At 33.8% G+C, this 16354-nt stretch overlaps 1 protein-coding gene across 1 annotated transcript in view; it reads right to left on the bottom strand.

Moving 5' to 3' along the window:
* The window catches only part of DNAH8 (dynein axonemal heavy chain 8), a 402529-nt gene that overhangs the window by 312680 nt on the left and 73495 nt on the right, over positions 1-16354 (bottom strand). The window contains exons 11-12 of the mRNA XM_051996876.1: positions 6019-6165; positions 2246-2443 (exon numbers count right to left, since the gene is read on the bottom strand). Coding sequence (XP_051852836.1) covers positions 2246-2443; positions 6019-6165 — 345 coding nt within the window. The remainder of the gene's footprint in view (positions 1-2245; positions 2444-6018; positions 6166-16354) is intronic.

Below are 16354 nucleotides of genomic sequence, written 5' to 3'. Positions count from 1 at the left end.
AACAAGGAAATCATTATCAAAAATGATGAAATTTTGACAAAGAAACAAAAAACCTTAGGGGAACAAACAGTGTTTTAATCAATGCTGATGGTCAAAGATAGTGCTTTGGAAGAGAGAGAAAGATTTGAAAAGTGAAGCTTTCAAATTTCTGGGCGACTGCTTAAGAAATATAAGAATGGCAGATTCTTGGTCAAGGATGTGATGCGACTACAAGGACTAACAAATATATTTGCTAGAGTCTTGAGAATCTAAACAAAAGAATTTTAAATTAAAAAAGGAGGGGGAGAATAAAAAAAGTAGAGAATCATAAGTGATCGCAATGCTACCCAGACTGATCCTAAGCTTAAGCAGCAAGAACTTTTCCTTGCTCACTAACCAATTTATAGTATGATCTCTGAGGATCTTGCCTACCTGTGCCTTCCCTCACAGCTGCTGGGATCTGAGTAATTTATTCACTTTTCATTCCCCAAACTCTTATCTCTTCCTGATGAACTTGCATCATTTCCTTTTTTTTTTTTTTTTTGATTATTTCCTCTTTTTAAAGTCTTAATTGTTTATACATGTGTGGTGGGTTTTGTCACTAGATAAACTAACTAACTTACTGCAATCTGAGTAGTTGTTATAAAAACCTATGGATAAGAGGGAAATTCAATTACTGAGACTTATAAAGTGAATTAGAGGACATAAGAGGTCATTCTCTGCCCAGTCATTAGGACAAGAAAATATTTCTTCCCTAATCTGGGGGTTCTGAGATTCTTTTATTAATATTCAGCATTAAAAACTCACAATGTTAGTCCTGCGAAACCACTCTCCTAGACGTTAAAACAGAATACTGAGCTTCTATTGAAATCTCCAGTGATTCCTAAGGGCTTCAGATGAATTATAAAGATTTATCAGTACTTCTATACAAAATTCTTTTATCTCTCAGAGAAAGTGAAATCATCACATTTGAATTCTCACATCACTGTCCCTACATTATTGCATGAAACAGCAGAAATGGTAGCAAAGAAAATAAATAGGGAAAGAATAGCTAAACTAGATCAACAAAGTAGACACAGAAGTTATCTGTGGTTAAGGTGATAATTAAGGTGATAATTTTGAGAGTTGACAAAATATCTTAAAATGTAGCAGGCTTGAAAAAATATTACTCTTAAAAACAACCATACTTATGACCCAGAGACTATAATATAGCCAACTCACTTGCCTATTTTTCCCATTCTATAACATTGTTATGAGAATCTACACACATAAATGGAAGGCATCCTAGATAAAGATAAAAAAATTAATATTCTACAGAAGACCACATTGATACAAAATAAATGACCTGATAACCCCAATAATGTAAAGGAAAACAGCAATAAAAAGCTTTAGAACGCTGATCAGTGTAAAGTGACCAATGGTGATTTCAGAGAACTGATGTGGAAGCCCAAATCCAGCCTTTTGATAGAGAAGTAACATAATACATTATAGGTACCCAATGAGGCATATATTTTCAAGATTTGGCCAACGTGTTGATTTATTCTACTTAACTCTACTTGTTTATAAGAAAGAATAGTTATTTGGGGGAATTATCTTTTTTTCAATAGGTTAAATAAGACTTTAAAAAAAATTAAAAATGCTGTTATTCCTTTCTGCCTTTCTAGGAAGGGCATTCTATCCATACTCCAAAATACAAACTGCCTTATAGACTCATCCAGTTATTTTTAGGATTATTTTGATATTTTCTCTTCATCCGCAGCTATCTACTGAAACAATACTGCAACAGTTTCAAGAAGGCAGCTGGTTCATTCTCAGAATTGTAGCTAAGAATCTGGACACAGAGACTGGGATGCTTTCTTTTCCCTATGATCCAGGAGGATATATTTTAAAAAGTTTTAAACTAAGAATCAGGAGGATGCATTTTCCTAATTATTACCATGGACTACCATTCCAGGACATTAAAGAAATTAGGTCTACACCTTAATAAGTGAATAAGTGCTTAAAATAGAAATTTAAAATATCATCTTATTACTATTATTTCTTCAGTATGCCAGCAGTATTGATATACATATAGTTCTTCTGTCATTTGTAAATGTATAAAAGAGTGGGTGAAATTTTTAACTACAGTAAGCAATGGTCAGAATGACAAATATTTATTACATATTTTAAGTCTTATGTTTGTTCCAACTTCACAGCTTATGAAAAAACATACATATGAAATTCCAGTATTATATCTTCACCAAATGAAAAGTAAATTATTACTTACCTCTAAACCATTTATTTTTGTTGTAAAATCTAAGTAATCTGCTTCAAATTCTGTCCTCCGTGGATCCAGAGTATCATACTGCTTTTTCTTAATACCTTGATGTATATTTTTGAATTTTATTGCCATGATATCTATTCCTTCTATGGTAGAATTATTCAAAGCTGAATAAGTTTGCACAATTGTAATCATTTCTGTAATCTTAAAGAAAAGTGACTATTTAATTATAAAAAAAACAATACAAGCATTAATAATCCCTTTGGTCTAAATTTCTTATGTTGAACCATTCAACTGAGAATATTAAACAATAAATATTCATAGAATAATGTAGCAAGTATGGCCCAGACAAGATTAATCCAAACTTTTTCTTAAAATAAATCATTGTATTTGTGGCATCCAGGATGTCTGACTTTCTTTTATATTTATACAAAGACAGAAATACCATAACAATGAGGTCTGATTCATAGTTTACTTTGACTTTACTTAGACTCTCATCAAAAAATATATTTTAGAAAATTTTAGGAGTATTATTCCTCTTTCTTAAATTTCCAGACAATATGAGAGGCAACATGATAAAATGAAAAGTGTATTGGATCTGATAGTAGGATCATAAATTTAGAACTGGAAGAACCTTAGCAGTCATTGAATACAATTGCCTTCTTTTTGCAGATGAAGAAACTAAAGATGTAGAAGAGTTAAGTGACTTGCCTAGTATCACTCAGCTTATAAGCATCTGAGATAGGATTTAGTCAGTTCTTTCTTTTCAACTCTACCCACTGTGTCACCTCACTGGAGCTAGAACATTTTGATTCCTAGTTTTACCACTTATTACCCTTGACCTCTCTAATTAAATGAAATGAGATCCAGTTATAAATGAACCTGTATCACTCGTTTCGAGAACTTTATCATTCTTCAACCTTCTTACTGTGGTCATAGAAATATAAACTGGACCTGTGAGAATTTCCTTATTATATGTGTGTATGTGTATGTATGTATATATATCGCAACTCTGTGAGAATTTCCTTATTATGTGAGAGTGTGTGTGTGTGTGTATGTGTGTATGTGTGTATGTGTATGTGTGTGTATCGCAACTCTTCCAAATCTGCCCATTTTCTATAACTTTTATTCTTAGGTCATTGGCTAGCACATAGGAAGGCAAAGTAATCTGCCCAAGGTCACCCTGTCAGGATGTTTCAGAGGCGGACCTGGAATTTCAAGCCTTCCCAGCTCCAAGGCCAGTTCTCTGGCCACTGTAATTCTGAGAAGTCTGCCATATCTACCATATTTACCATATAAAAAGGTTTTTGACTTCCCATGACCCTTAGCAGAACCAATGAAAAGTTAATTTACGTGTTAATGATAGAGTTTAAGTTTTCCTTCAGGACAGTTCACGCAAATAGATTGTATAATGAATGCTATGCAATGATTATATGAAATTACCCTAATTTAGACAACTGTAACTTGAAAGATCACAATGTCTATAGCAGATTAGAGAAGAATAGATAGATCGATCTACACCTCTATCTATTGGCATATAGTGTGTGGCACACACACACACACACACATGCACACACAATCCATATGTGTGTATGTGTGCACACACACATATATGACTAACCACACATATATATATATATGCATGCATGTGTATTTACATGCATGTGGTACCTCAGTATGCAAATGGTTTATTGTTTCCAAAAGGCAGGATAAGTGACAAAAATGACAAGTACAAACTGAATTTTTCCTCTAAGAAGTACATCTTCAGCCTATAGTCTAACCAATCCCCCCATCCAATTTCCCAAAGAAGTAAATTGGGTTTCCAGATGCAAAGAAATAAGCCAATCCAGCCCAGCCTAGCCCAGACTTTTCACTTCTTGACCCAACTCACTTTCTGACAGGAACAGTGACCTTTATTTTCCCCCATACCCCATGCCTTCCAAGCTTCCTTAAGAACAGGAGGCAGGACCTATGTGTGGAGGCACAAGCTATGGTCCCATGCTCAGATCAGGATTTGGGACTGCCAGGAGTCCTAGATCCTCCTCCTGCTGCTGCTGCTGCTGCACTACCCTCTCCTGAGCTCCTGCTGCTGCTGCTCCTGCCATGTTCCGCTTCTTCTCCCACTAAGTACCCTTTCCAGTGCCACTGCTTTGGGAGCAAGAGACCCTACACTGCAGCTGCATCAGGAACTGCCCATACACCACTTGTGCATCACAGTTAGCAAGAGCTAATTATGGCTAAAGCTGAGCAGTCCATCCGGCCAGCCTCACCTCTTTACTGCTCTACCAAGACAACAATCAAATGTGAAGAGAACTAAAAATATCAACTGCTGAGACATTTTTTTTCTCATCAAATTCAACTGGTATGTAGTGCAAGGGAGAATAAGGAATTGAAACTAATACCAAGATTATGAGCCTGGAAGACTCAAAGAATGGCAGTGTCTTTGACAGAAAAAAAAAATCTGAAACAAGGTATGTTTGGGTAAAAATATGATTTCTGTTTTGGACATGAGTAGTTTAGTCTATCTCTGAACAACTAATTTGAAATGTCCAATAGGCAATGAGTAATAAAACAGATATATAGATCGATAAGTTTATCTGAATAAAGTTGATGATTAAATCTATGAAAGGTGGTGAAATCATTAAGAGAGAGAATTTTCTTAAAAAGAGGAGGTCCCAGACTAGAAGTCTGAGGGTATAAAAAAGATAGATGAACCTAAGTATTGTGAATTTGTGGGAGAGCAAGTTTTCCCCAGATAAATTAACCTCAGAAGACAAAGAAACAGAGCTACAAGGTTATATAAATGCCACAGGCTGTATTTTATTCTCTCCCTTAAAAGCAGCAATAGGAAGAGCCTGACTAATTTCACTTTCAAGGAGACAACCCAGGATATTCTAATAAGATTAACCACTAAAAATGTGTTTTCCCATAGGAATAAACCAATTCTTCAGCAATTTTTAGGACCTCAAAGTTTGCAAACTTCCCTCATTTTCATTCTTTGGTAAACTGCTGCTAACTGGCTATGTATTCTAAGCTGATCTAAAAATCTATAAAAACGTTATACTCCAGAAGCTAAAGCTACTATCAGGGAGTAGCTGCCTTAGTGCACTAATAAATGTTGTTCTTTCAGGTTGACTATTTGCTTTTGCTCCCCAGTAATCCAGACCTCATCCTGAACAAGATTCTCTCTAGGCTCTCATGGAACCTAAACTGGGCACCAGGAATAAGTAACATTCACGTTACTTATTAAGGATTAAATATAAAGGATAATCCAGAGCAGTGGATAAACAAGTAAAAAAGGAATTAGGAGAGAGTAGTATTATGCAAATCCAAAGACCTCTCAAAAGCCCCCTCACCCCACCCCATGAAATTAACAATGTTTTTATGTGGACAATATAAGAAAAGAATATTAGTTGTGCATTATGCAAATATTTAAGTACTTTCTGATTTTTCTAACTCACAATGGCCAATTCATCACAATTATTCCTCAATCTGTATCATGCTCCCAAATCAGCCTGGTCCCATTCAAAGGCAGTCTCTGCAGTCCACCTAATTGAATGCTACCAACAGCATCTGGAAAGGTATTGCCTTTACCACAAAGACATCTATGATAGCAATAGAGCTAACAAACAAGTCAAAGGGAAGAACAGGAAGAGAAAAAACATAAAAAGAGAAGAACAAGGTAAAATAACAAGAAACAAAATACTTATTGTATGAGTAATAATCAACAACCTTCCCCCCAAAAAAAATAGTTAACACAGTGACTACCAGCTTCTTACCTTCTCTAGTCTTTTACAGAAGGCTTCAAATTTACCAAATATGTACATTTCTGAAACCTCAAATGTTTTTTCCCCCAAAGCTTCCAAAATCTGCTTTCTTGTTTTATGAAAAGATTTCTGATATTCCTTGAAAAGGAAAATGCAATCCTATAAAAAGAAAAGTACATAAGTAAAATTGATGGGCTTTTTATGTAAATGTTTCCTTACAGATTTTCTTTTGTTATAAAAAAAAGATGCCATAGGTCAACTCATACCCTCCAGAGTTCCCTTTGCTAAAATTTATTATTTTTAAACTCTGTCCATTTGAAGAAAAAACATTTTGTTTTAACAATTTGATCATTTCCTCTTTATCTCTATTTTCTATTATCATTCTATAAAACTATGACAATTAAATGAGTCCATATATCATGTCCCCTCTAAGCTGATCAAAATCTCCAAAAAACCCAGGACTTAAGAACACAGTACCAATCTGATACCCATCCAGTGGTCCTTCCTTCACATCTCTAAATCTAATAGTATCTGGGTACTGACACTATAAAGTTGTCTAAAACTTCTTAGATAGGACTTATATTATCCCAAAGAGATCATAAAGAAGGGAAAGGGATCTGTATGTGCATGAATGTTTGTGGCAGCGCTCTTTGTAGTGGCTAGAAACTGGAAACTGAGTAGATGTCCATCAATTGAAGAATGGCTGAATAAATTGTGGTATATGAATATTATGGATTATTATTGTTCTGTAAGAAATGACCACAGGATGATTTCAGAAAGGCCTGGAGAGACTTACATGAACTGATGCTGAGTGAAACGAGCAGGGCCACGAGATCATTATATACTTCAACAACAATACTATATGATGATCAATTCTGATAGACCTGGCCATCTTCAGTAATGAGATGAACCAAATGAGTTCCAATGGAGCAGTGATGAACTTAACCAGCTACACTCAGCGAAAGAACTCTGGGAGATGACTAAGAACTATTGCATTGAATTCCCAATCCCTATATCTTTGCCTGCCTGCATTTTGGATTTCCTTCACAGGCTAATTGTACAATATTTCAGAGTCCAATTCTTTTTGTACAGCAAAATAACAGTTTGGTCATGTATACTTATTGTGTATCTAATTTATACTTCAATATATTTAACATCTACTGGTCATCCTGCCATCTAGGAGAGGGGGTGGGGGGAAGGAAGGAAAAAATTGGAACAAAAGATTTGGCAATTGTCAATGCTGTAAAATTATCCATACATATAACTTGTAAATGAAAAGCTATTAAAACAAAAAAAAAAAAAACTTCTTAGATTTCAGTCTTAAGCTGAACTACCCAGATGCAAACTCAGGTGAAAAAATGAACAATTTGGGAAATTTTGTTATGATTTCTAAGAGTTTTCATAATTCTTTCTCTAGATGAGGATGGTTTTCTCCATCCAAAGTTTATTGAAATTGACTTGTATCACTGAATTTTTGAGAACAGCTAAGTCTACCATAGTTGATCAACACATAATCTTCTTGTTGCTGTGTACAATGTTTTACCTGGTTCTGCTTGCTTCACTCAGAATCAGTTCACATAAATCTTTACAGGCCTTTCTAAAATCAGTTTGTTCATCATTTTTTACAGAATAATAATATTCTATTACTTTCATATGTTATAATTTATTGCTATTCTTCACTGATGGACCACTACTCAATTTCCAATTCTTTGCCATGACAAAAACATTTTTTTTGTACATTTTTGAACATGTGTGTCCTTTTTCCTACTTTTATGATTTTTTTGGAATACAGTCCCAATAGTGGGACTGCTAGAAAAAAAAAGAGTACATACAATATAATTCCAAATAGTTTGCCAGAATGGCTGAATCAGTTTACAACACTACCAAAAATGCATTAGTGTCCCAGTTTTCCCACATTCCCTCAAACATTTATCATTATCTTTTCCTCTTATTTTAGCCAATCTGATAAGTATAAGGTGGTACCTCAAAGTTGTTTTAATTTGCACTTCTCTACTCAATAAATGGTTTTAATTTTTTCATTTGCAAATTGTCTTTTCATATCCTTTGACAATTTATCAATTGAGGAATGGCTTGTATTTTTATAAATTTGAATTAGTTCCATGTGTGCAAAAATGTTTATAGCAGTCCTTTTTGTAATGGCAAGGAACTAGAAAATGAGTGGGTGTCCATCAATTGGGGAATGGTTGAATGAGTTATGATATATGAATATAATGGACAATTATTATTCTATAAGAAATGATAGGTAGGCCGATTTCAGAAGAGTCTGGGGGAAAAACGTACATGAAGTGATGCTAAATGAAGTGAACCAAGAGAATATCAGACAACAAGTAACAAGAAGATCATGTAATGATTAACTGTGATGAATTTAGGTCTTTTCAATAATGAGGTGATTCAAGGCAATTAATAGACTTGTGATAGAAAGTGCTAGCTGCATCCAAAGAGAGAACTACAGAGAATGAATGTGGTTATTGTTTGTTTTTTCTCTTGCTTTTTTTCCCCTTTTGATCTGATTATTCTTATGCAGATGATGGTGTAAATATGTTTAGAAGAACTGCACATGTGTAACATATATCAAAAGACTTCCTGTCTTGGGGAGGAAGGAAGAATAGGAAGAGAGAGAAAATTTTGGAACATGAGGTTTTGTGAAGATGAATATTGAAAAATATATTTGCATGTATTTGGAAAAATAAAGTACTATTAAAAATAAAATAAATTTGAATGTTATCTACATATTTTAGAAATTAGGTCTTTATTAGAAACACTGGCTATAAAAATTGTTTCCCAGCTTTCTGCTTCCCTTCTAATTTTGTTTGCATTAGCTATGTTTGTGCAAAAAAAAAAATGTAATCAAAATTATCTATTTTGTATTTTATAATGTTCTTTATTTCTTGCTTGGTCATAAATTCTTCCCTTCTCCAAAGACCTGACAGGTAAACGATCTTGCTTTCCTAATTTGTTTATAGTGTCATCCTTTATGCCTAAATCATGTACTCATTTTGGCCTTATCATGGCACAGGATGTGAGATATAAGTCTATCCTGAGTTTCTGACATTCTCCAGAGTTCCCAACAATTTTTGTGAAATAGTCAGTTCTCATCGCAGAAGTTGGATTTTTTAGGTTTTATCAAATAGTAATTAGATTACTAAACTCACTGATAATATGTCTTGTGTATCTAAGCTATTCCATTGCTCCACCCCTCTATTTCTTAGCTACTAATTTGATGACTGCCACCTTATTAATTTAGCTTTAGACCTGATACAATTAGGCCATTTTTCTTTACATTTTTCCATTACTTCCCTTAATATTCTTGACCTTTTGATGTTCTAGATTAATTTTGCTATTTTTTCTAGCACTATATAGTTTTTGAAACTGAATAATTAATTTAGACAAATACAATATTTATTATATTAGCTTGGCCTACACATAAGGAATTGGTATTTTCCTAACTATTCAGATATGACTTTGTGTGAAAAGTGCTTTGTAATTGTGTTTACATAGTTCCAAGTATATCTTGAGAGGTGGACTCTCGAATATTTTATAAAGTCTATAGATATTTTAAGTGGAATTTCTCTGGATATTGTTAGTAATATGTATAAACATCAGTTTTGTGGGATTATTTTCTATCCCATAACTTTGCTAAAGTTGTTAATTATTTCACATAATATATTTAGAGAATCCAACAGTCAAGCAAAAAACTTGCCATCTACATCATTTGCTATTCTAATTTCAATTTATTTTTTTTCATTGCTAAAGCTAACATTTCTACTACTATATTGAATAATATTGGTGATGACAGGCATTTTTTGTACTGCTGATTTTACTGGGAAGATTTCTAACCTATTTCTTTTACATATAATGCTTGCTGATGGTTTTAGGTACTGCTTTTTATTTTAAAGCACACTTCCTTTATTCCTATGCTTTCTAATGTGTTTAATAAGAATGGATGCTATATTTTGTCAAAAGATTTTCTGATGCAAAATGGCTAATTCTGATTATGTTAAATTAAAAAGGTTTTGTGCAAACAAAACCAATGCAGCCAAAATTAAAAGAGAAACAGAAAATTGGGTGGAAATTTAAATCCAAGGACCTCATTTCTAAAATATATAGAGAATTGACCCAAATTTATAAGAATACAAGCCAGCTTCCATGTGATAAATGGTCAAGGGATATGAACAGACAATTTTCAGATAGAAAAATTAAGGCCATTTCTAGTTTTGTGAAAAAAAGCTGCTCTAAATCACTATTCATCAGAGAAATGTACATTAAGACAATTCTGAAGTACCACAACACAGCTCTCAGATGGCTAAGATGACAGGAAAAGATGATATATGTTGAAGGGAATTTGGGAAAACTGGGACACTAGTACATTGTTGGTAGAGTTGTGAACTGTTCAACCATTCTGGAGAGCAATATGGAACTATGCCCAAAGGACGATTAAACTGTGCATATCTATTGATACAATAGTTTCTCTACTGAGCCTGCATCCTAAAAAGATCATAAAAAAGGCAAAAGGACCCACATGTGCAAAAATGTTTGTAGCAGCCTTTTTTGTAGTGGCAAGGAATTGGAAAATGAGTAGATGCCCATCAGTTGGGGAATGGCTGGAGAAGTTAGGATACATGAATGTTATGGAACACTGTTGTTCTGTAAGAAACAAACAGCAGTATGATTTCAGAGGCCTGAAGAGGCCTGAACTGGTGCTAAGTGAAGTGAGTAGAACTAGGGAAACATTTTACACAGCAACAGCAAGATTATATGATTATCAATTCTGATGGACATGGCTCTTTGCAACAATGAGCTGATTCAGGCCAATTCCAATAAACTTGTGATAGACAAAGTCATCTGCACTCAGAAAGAGGACTATGGGGATTGAATGTGGAAACAACATAGTATTTTAACCGTTTTTGTTTTCTTTCTCATTTTCCCCTTTTGCATTCAATTTTTCTTGTACAGCATGATAAATGTGGAAATATCTATAGAAAATTGTGTATGTTTAACATATATTGAATAACTTGCTGTCTAGTGGAGGGAATTGGACAAAGGTAGGGAGAAAAAATTGGAACAAGATTTTGCAAGGATTAATGTTGAAAACTATCTTTGTATATATTTTGAAAATAAAAAGCTATTTTAAAAATCTTCTCTGAATCTATTAAGATAATCATATGATTTCTGTTTAGTTATATTATTGATATGATTAATTAAACTGACAGTTTTCCAGATATTAAACCAGCCCTGCATTCCTGCTACAAATCTCATCTGCTCATAGTATATTATCCTTGTGATGAATTGCTGTAATCTCTTTGCTAAATTTTATTTAAATTTTTGCATTAATTTTCATTAGGGAAGTTACTCTATAATTTTCTTTGTTTTGGCTCTTCTTGGTTTAGTTAGCACCTATTTGTGTCATTAAAAGAATTTTTTTAAATTCCACCTATTTTTTTTCAAATAGTTTACATAGTTATTGAATGGTTCTCTAAATGTTTAGAAGAATTCATTTGAAAATCCATCTATTCCTGGAGATTTTTTTAAGGGAGCCCATTGATGGCTTATTCAATTTTTCTAAAATTGTCTATTTAAAGTTTTTTATTTCCTCTTCTGTTATCTGGGCAATCCATATTTTTGGAAATATCTACCCATTTTACTTTGTCAGATTTTATTGGCATATATAACTAGACAAAATGCCCTTCTACTTTTTGTTTACATTTCCTCTTCATTGATAGTGAATTCATCCTTTTCATTTTAATCAAATTAACCAAAAGTTCGTCTATTTTATTGGGCCTTTTCCCCAATAAAACCAGGTCTTTGTTTTATTACTTTCTTCCTTTCTTCCTTTCAATTTTATTAATCTCTCCTTTGATTTGCAGAATTTCTTAACTAGTGTTTAGATGGGAATTTTTAATTTATTATTTTTCTAGTTTTTAGTTGAATACCCAGTTCACTGATCTCTATTTTTTTTAAATTTAATTTTTATTTAATAATTACTTTATATTGACACTCGTTTCTGTTCCGATTTTTTTTCCCTCCCTCCCTCCCTCCGCCCCCTCCCCTAGATGGCAAGCAGTCCTTTATATGTTGGATATGTTGCAGTATATCCTAGATACAATATATGTTTGCAGAACTGAACAGTTCTCTTGTTGCATAGGAAGAATTGGATTCAGAAGGTATAAATAACCTGGGAAGAAAAACAAAAATGCAGATAGTTCACATTCGTTTCCCAGTGTTCTTTCTTTGGGTGTAGCTGCTTTTGTCCGTCATTTATCAATTGAAACTCAGGTCTCTTTGTCAAAGAAATCCACTTCCATCAAAATATGTCCTCATACAATATCGTTGTCGAAGTGTATAATGATCTCCTGGTTCTGCTCATTTCACTTAGCATCAGTTCATGTAAGTCTCGCCAGTCCTCTCTGTATGCATCCTGCTGGTCATTTCTTACAGAACAATAATATTCCATAACATTCATATACCACAATTTACCCAGCCATTCTCCAATTGATGGGCATCCATTCATTTTCCAGTTTCTAGCTACTACAAACAGGGCTGCTACAAACATTTTGGCACATAGAGGTCCCTTTCCCTTCTTTAGTATTTCTTTGGGATATAAGCCCAATAGAAACATTGCTGGATCAAAGGGTATGCACAATTTGATAATTTTTTGGGCATAATTTCAGATTGCTCTCCAGAATGGTTGGATTCGTTCACAACTCCACCAACAATGCATTAGTGTCCCAGTTTTCCCGCATCCCCTCCAACATTCATCATTATTTTTTCCTGTCATCTTAGCCAATCTGACAGGTGTGTAGTGGTATCTCAGAGTTGTCTTAATTTGCATTTCTCTGATCAATAATGATTTGGAACACTCTTTCATATGAGTGGTAATAGTTTCAATTTCATCCTCTGAAAATTGTCTGTTCATATCCTTTGACCATTTATCAATTGGAGAATGGCTTGATTTCTTGTAAATTTGAGTCAGTTCTCTATATATTTTGGAAATGAGGCCTTTATCAGAACCTTTAACTGTGAAAATGTTTTCCCAGTTTGTTGCTTCCCTTCTAATCTTGTTTGCATTAGTTTTATTTGTACAAAGGCTTTTTAATTTGATGTAATCAAAATTTTCTATTTTGTGATCAGTAATGGTCTCTAGTTCATCTTTGGTCACAAATTTCTTTCTCCTCCACAAGTCTGAGAGATAAACTATTCTATGTTCCTCTAATTTATTTATAATCTCATTCTTTATGCCTAGGTCATAGACCCATTTTGATCTTATCTTGGTATATGGTGTTAAGTGTGGGTCCATGCCTAATTTCTGCCATACTAATTTCCAATTATCCCAGCAGTTTATATCAAATAATGAATTCTTTTCCCAGAAGTTAGGGGCTTTGGGTTTGTCAAACACTAGATTGCTATAGTTGACTATTCTGTCTTGTGAACCTAGCCTTTTCCACTGATCCACTAATCTATTTCTTAGCCAATACCAAATGGTTTTGGTGACTGCTGCTTTATAATATAATTTTAGATCAGGTACAGCTAGGCCACCTTCATTTGATTTTTTTTTCATTAATTCCCTTGAGATTCTCGACTTTTTATTGTTCCATATGAATTTTGTTGTTATTTTTTCTAGATCAATAAAATATTTTCTTGGAAGTCTGATTGGTATAGGACTAAATAAATAGATTAGTTTAGGGAGTATTGTCATCTTTATTATGTTCGCTCGGCCGATCCAAGAGCACTTAATATTTTTCCCATTATTTAAGTCTGACTTTATTTGTGTGGAGACTTTTTTATAATTTTGCTCATATAATTCCTGACTTTCCTTTGGTAGATAGATTCCCAAATATTTTATGGTATCAACAGTTATTCTGAATGGAATTTCTCTTTGTATCTCTTGCTGTTGGGTTTTGTTGGTGATGTATAAAAATGCTGAGGATTTATGGGGATTTATTTTGTAGCCAGCTACTTTGCTAAAATTATGAATTATTTCCAATAGCTTTTTAGTAGAATCTCTGGGGTTCTCTAGGTATACCATCATATCATCTGCAAAGAGTGATAGTTTGGTTTCCTCATTGCCTACTCTAATTCCTTTAATATCTTTCTCGACTCTTATTGCTGAGGCTAGTGTTTCTAATACGATATTAAATAATAATGGTGATAGTGGGCAACCTTGCTTCACTCCAGATCTTACTGGGAAAGGTTCCAGTTTTTCCCCATTGCATATGATGCTTACTGATGGTTTTAAATATATGCTCCTGACTATTTTAAGGAAAAGTCCATTTATTCCTATGCTCTCAAGTGTTTTTATTAGGAATGGATGTTGGATTTTATCAAATGCTTTTTCTGCATCTATTGAGATGATCATATGGTTTTTGTTTGGTTGGTTATTGATATAGTCAATTATGCTAATAGTTTTCTTAATATTGAACCAGCCCTGCATTCCTGGTATAAATCCTACTTGGTCATAGTGTATTATCCTGGTGACGATTTTCTGTAATCTTTTTGCTAATATTTTATTTAAGATTTTAGCATCAATATTCATTAGGGAGATTGGTCTATAATTTTCTTTCTGTTTTCAGCCTACCTGGTTTAGGTATCAGTACCATGTCTGTGTCATAAAAGGAGTTTGGTAGGACTCCCTCATTCCCTATTTTTTCAAATAGTTTATATAACATTGGAATTAATTGTTCTTTAAATGTTTGGTAGAATTCACATGTAAATCCATCTGGTCCTGGGGATTTTTTCTTAGGGAGTTGATTGATAGTTTGTTCTATTTCTTTTTCTGAGATGGGACTGTTTAGGATATTTACTTCTTCCTCTGTTAGTTTGGGCAAGCTATATTTTTGGAGGTATTTTTCTGTTTCATTTAAGTTGTCGAATTTATTGGCATAAAGTTGGGCAAAGTAACTCCTAATTATTGCTCTAATTTCCTCTTCGTTAGTGGTGAGTTCTCCCTTTTCATTTTTAAGACTAACAATTTGATTTTCCTCTCTCCTTTTTTTTAATCAGATTTACTAAGGGTTTGTCTATTTTGTTGGTTTTTTCATAGAACCAACTCTTAGTTTTATTAATCAATTCAATAGTTTTTTTACTTTCAATTTTATTGATCTCACCTTTTATTTTTAGAATTTCAAGTTTAGTGTTTGACTGGGGGTTTTTAATTTGTTCCTTTTCTAGCATTTTTAGTTGCAAACCCAATTCATTGACCTTCTCTTTCTCTATTTTATACAAATAGGCCTCTAGAGATATGAAATTTCCCCTTATTACCGCTTTGGCTGCATCCCATACATTTTGGTATGATGTCTCATTATTATCGTTTTCTTGGGTGAAGTTATTAATTATGTCTATGATTTGCTGTTTCACCCAATCATTCTTTAGTATGAGATTATTTAGTTTCCAATTATTTTTTGGTCTACTTTCCCCTGGTTTTTTGTTGAATGTAATTTTCATTGCATCGTGGTCTGAAAAGGATGCATTTACTATTTCTGCCTTACTGCATTTGAGTTTGAGGTTTTTATGTCCTAATATATGGTCAATTTTTGTATAGGTTCCATGAACTGCTGAAAAGAAAGTGTATTCCTTTCTGTCTCCATTACATTTTCTCCAGAGATCTATCATATCTAACTTTTCTAGTATTCTATTTACCTCTTTGACTTCTTTCTTATTTATTTTGTGGTTTGATTTATCTAATTCTGAGAGTGCAAGGTTAAGATCTCCCACTATTATAGTTTTACTGTCTATTTCTTCTTGCAGCTCTCTTAGTTTCTCTTTTAAGAATTTAGATGCTACCCCACTTGGTGCATATATGTTTAATATAGATAGTGCTTCATTATCCATGCTACCCTTTAGCAAGATATAGTGCCCTTCCTTATCTCTTTTAATTAGATCAATTTTTGCTTTAGCTTGATCTGAGATCAGGATGGCTACCCCTGCTTTTTTGACTTCACCTGAAGCATAGTAGATTTTGCTCCAACCTTTTACCTTTAACCTGCATGTATCTCCCCACTTCAGGTGTGTTTCCTGTAAACAACATATTGTAGGATTCTGGCTTTTAATCCATTCTGCTAACCGCTTCCTCTTTATGGGGGAGTTTACCCCGTTCACGTTTATGGTTAGAATGACCAATTCTGTATTACTTGCCATCTTGTTAACCCCGGTTTATGCTTTTCTCCCTTCTTTCCCCTTTCCCCCCCCTTCCCAGTATTAAGCTTGTGAGCACCACTTGCTTCTCACAGCCCTCCCTTTTTAGTATCCCTCCCCCCGCCTTAGAGTTCCTCCCCCTATCTTACCCCTTTCCCTCCCAGTTCCCGTATTCCCTTCCGCTTAGCTTATTCCTTCC

Source organism: Antechinus flavipes, chromosome 4 (genome assembly GCF_016432865.1).
Source record: "Antechinus flavipes isolate AdamAnt ecotype Samford, QLD, Australia chromosome 4, AdamAnt_v2, whole genome shotgun sequence".
NCBI classification, from domain to species: Eukaryota; Metazoa; Chordata; class Mammalia; order Dasyuromorphia; family Dasyuridae; genus Antechinus; species Antechinus flavipes.
Note: the sequence above shows the minus strand (reverse complement) of the source record. Positions and strands in the feature narration are given on the sequence as shown.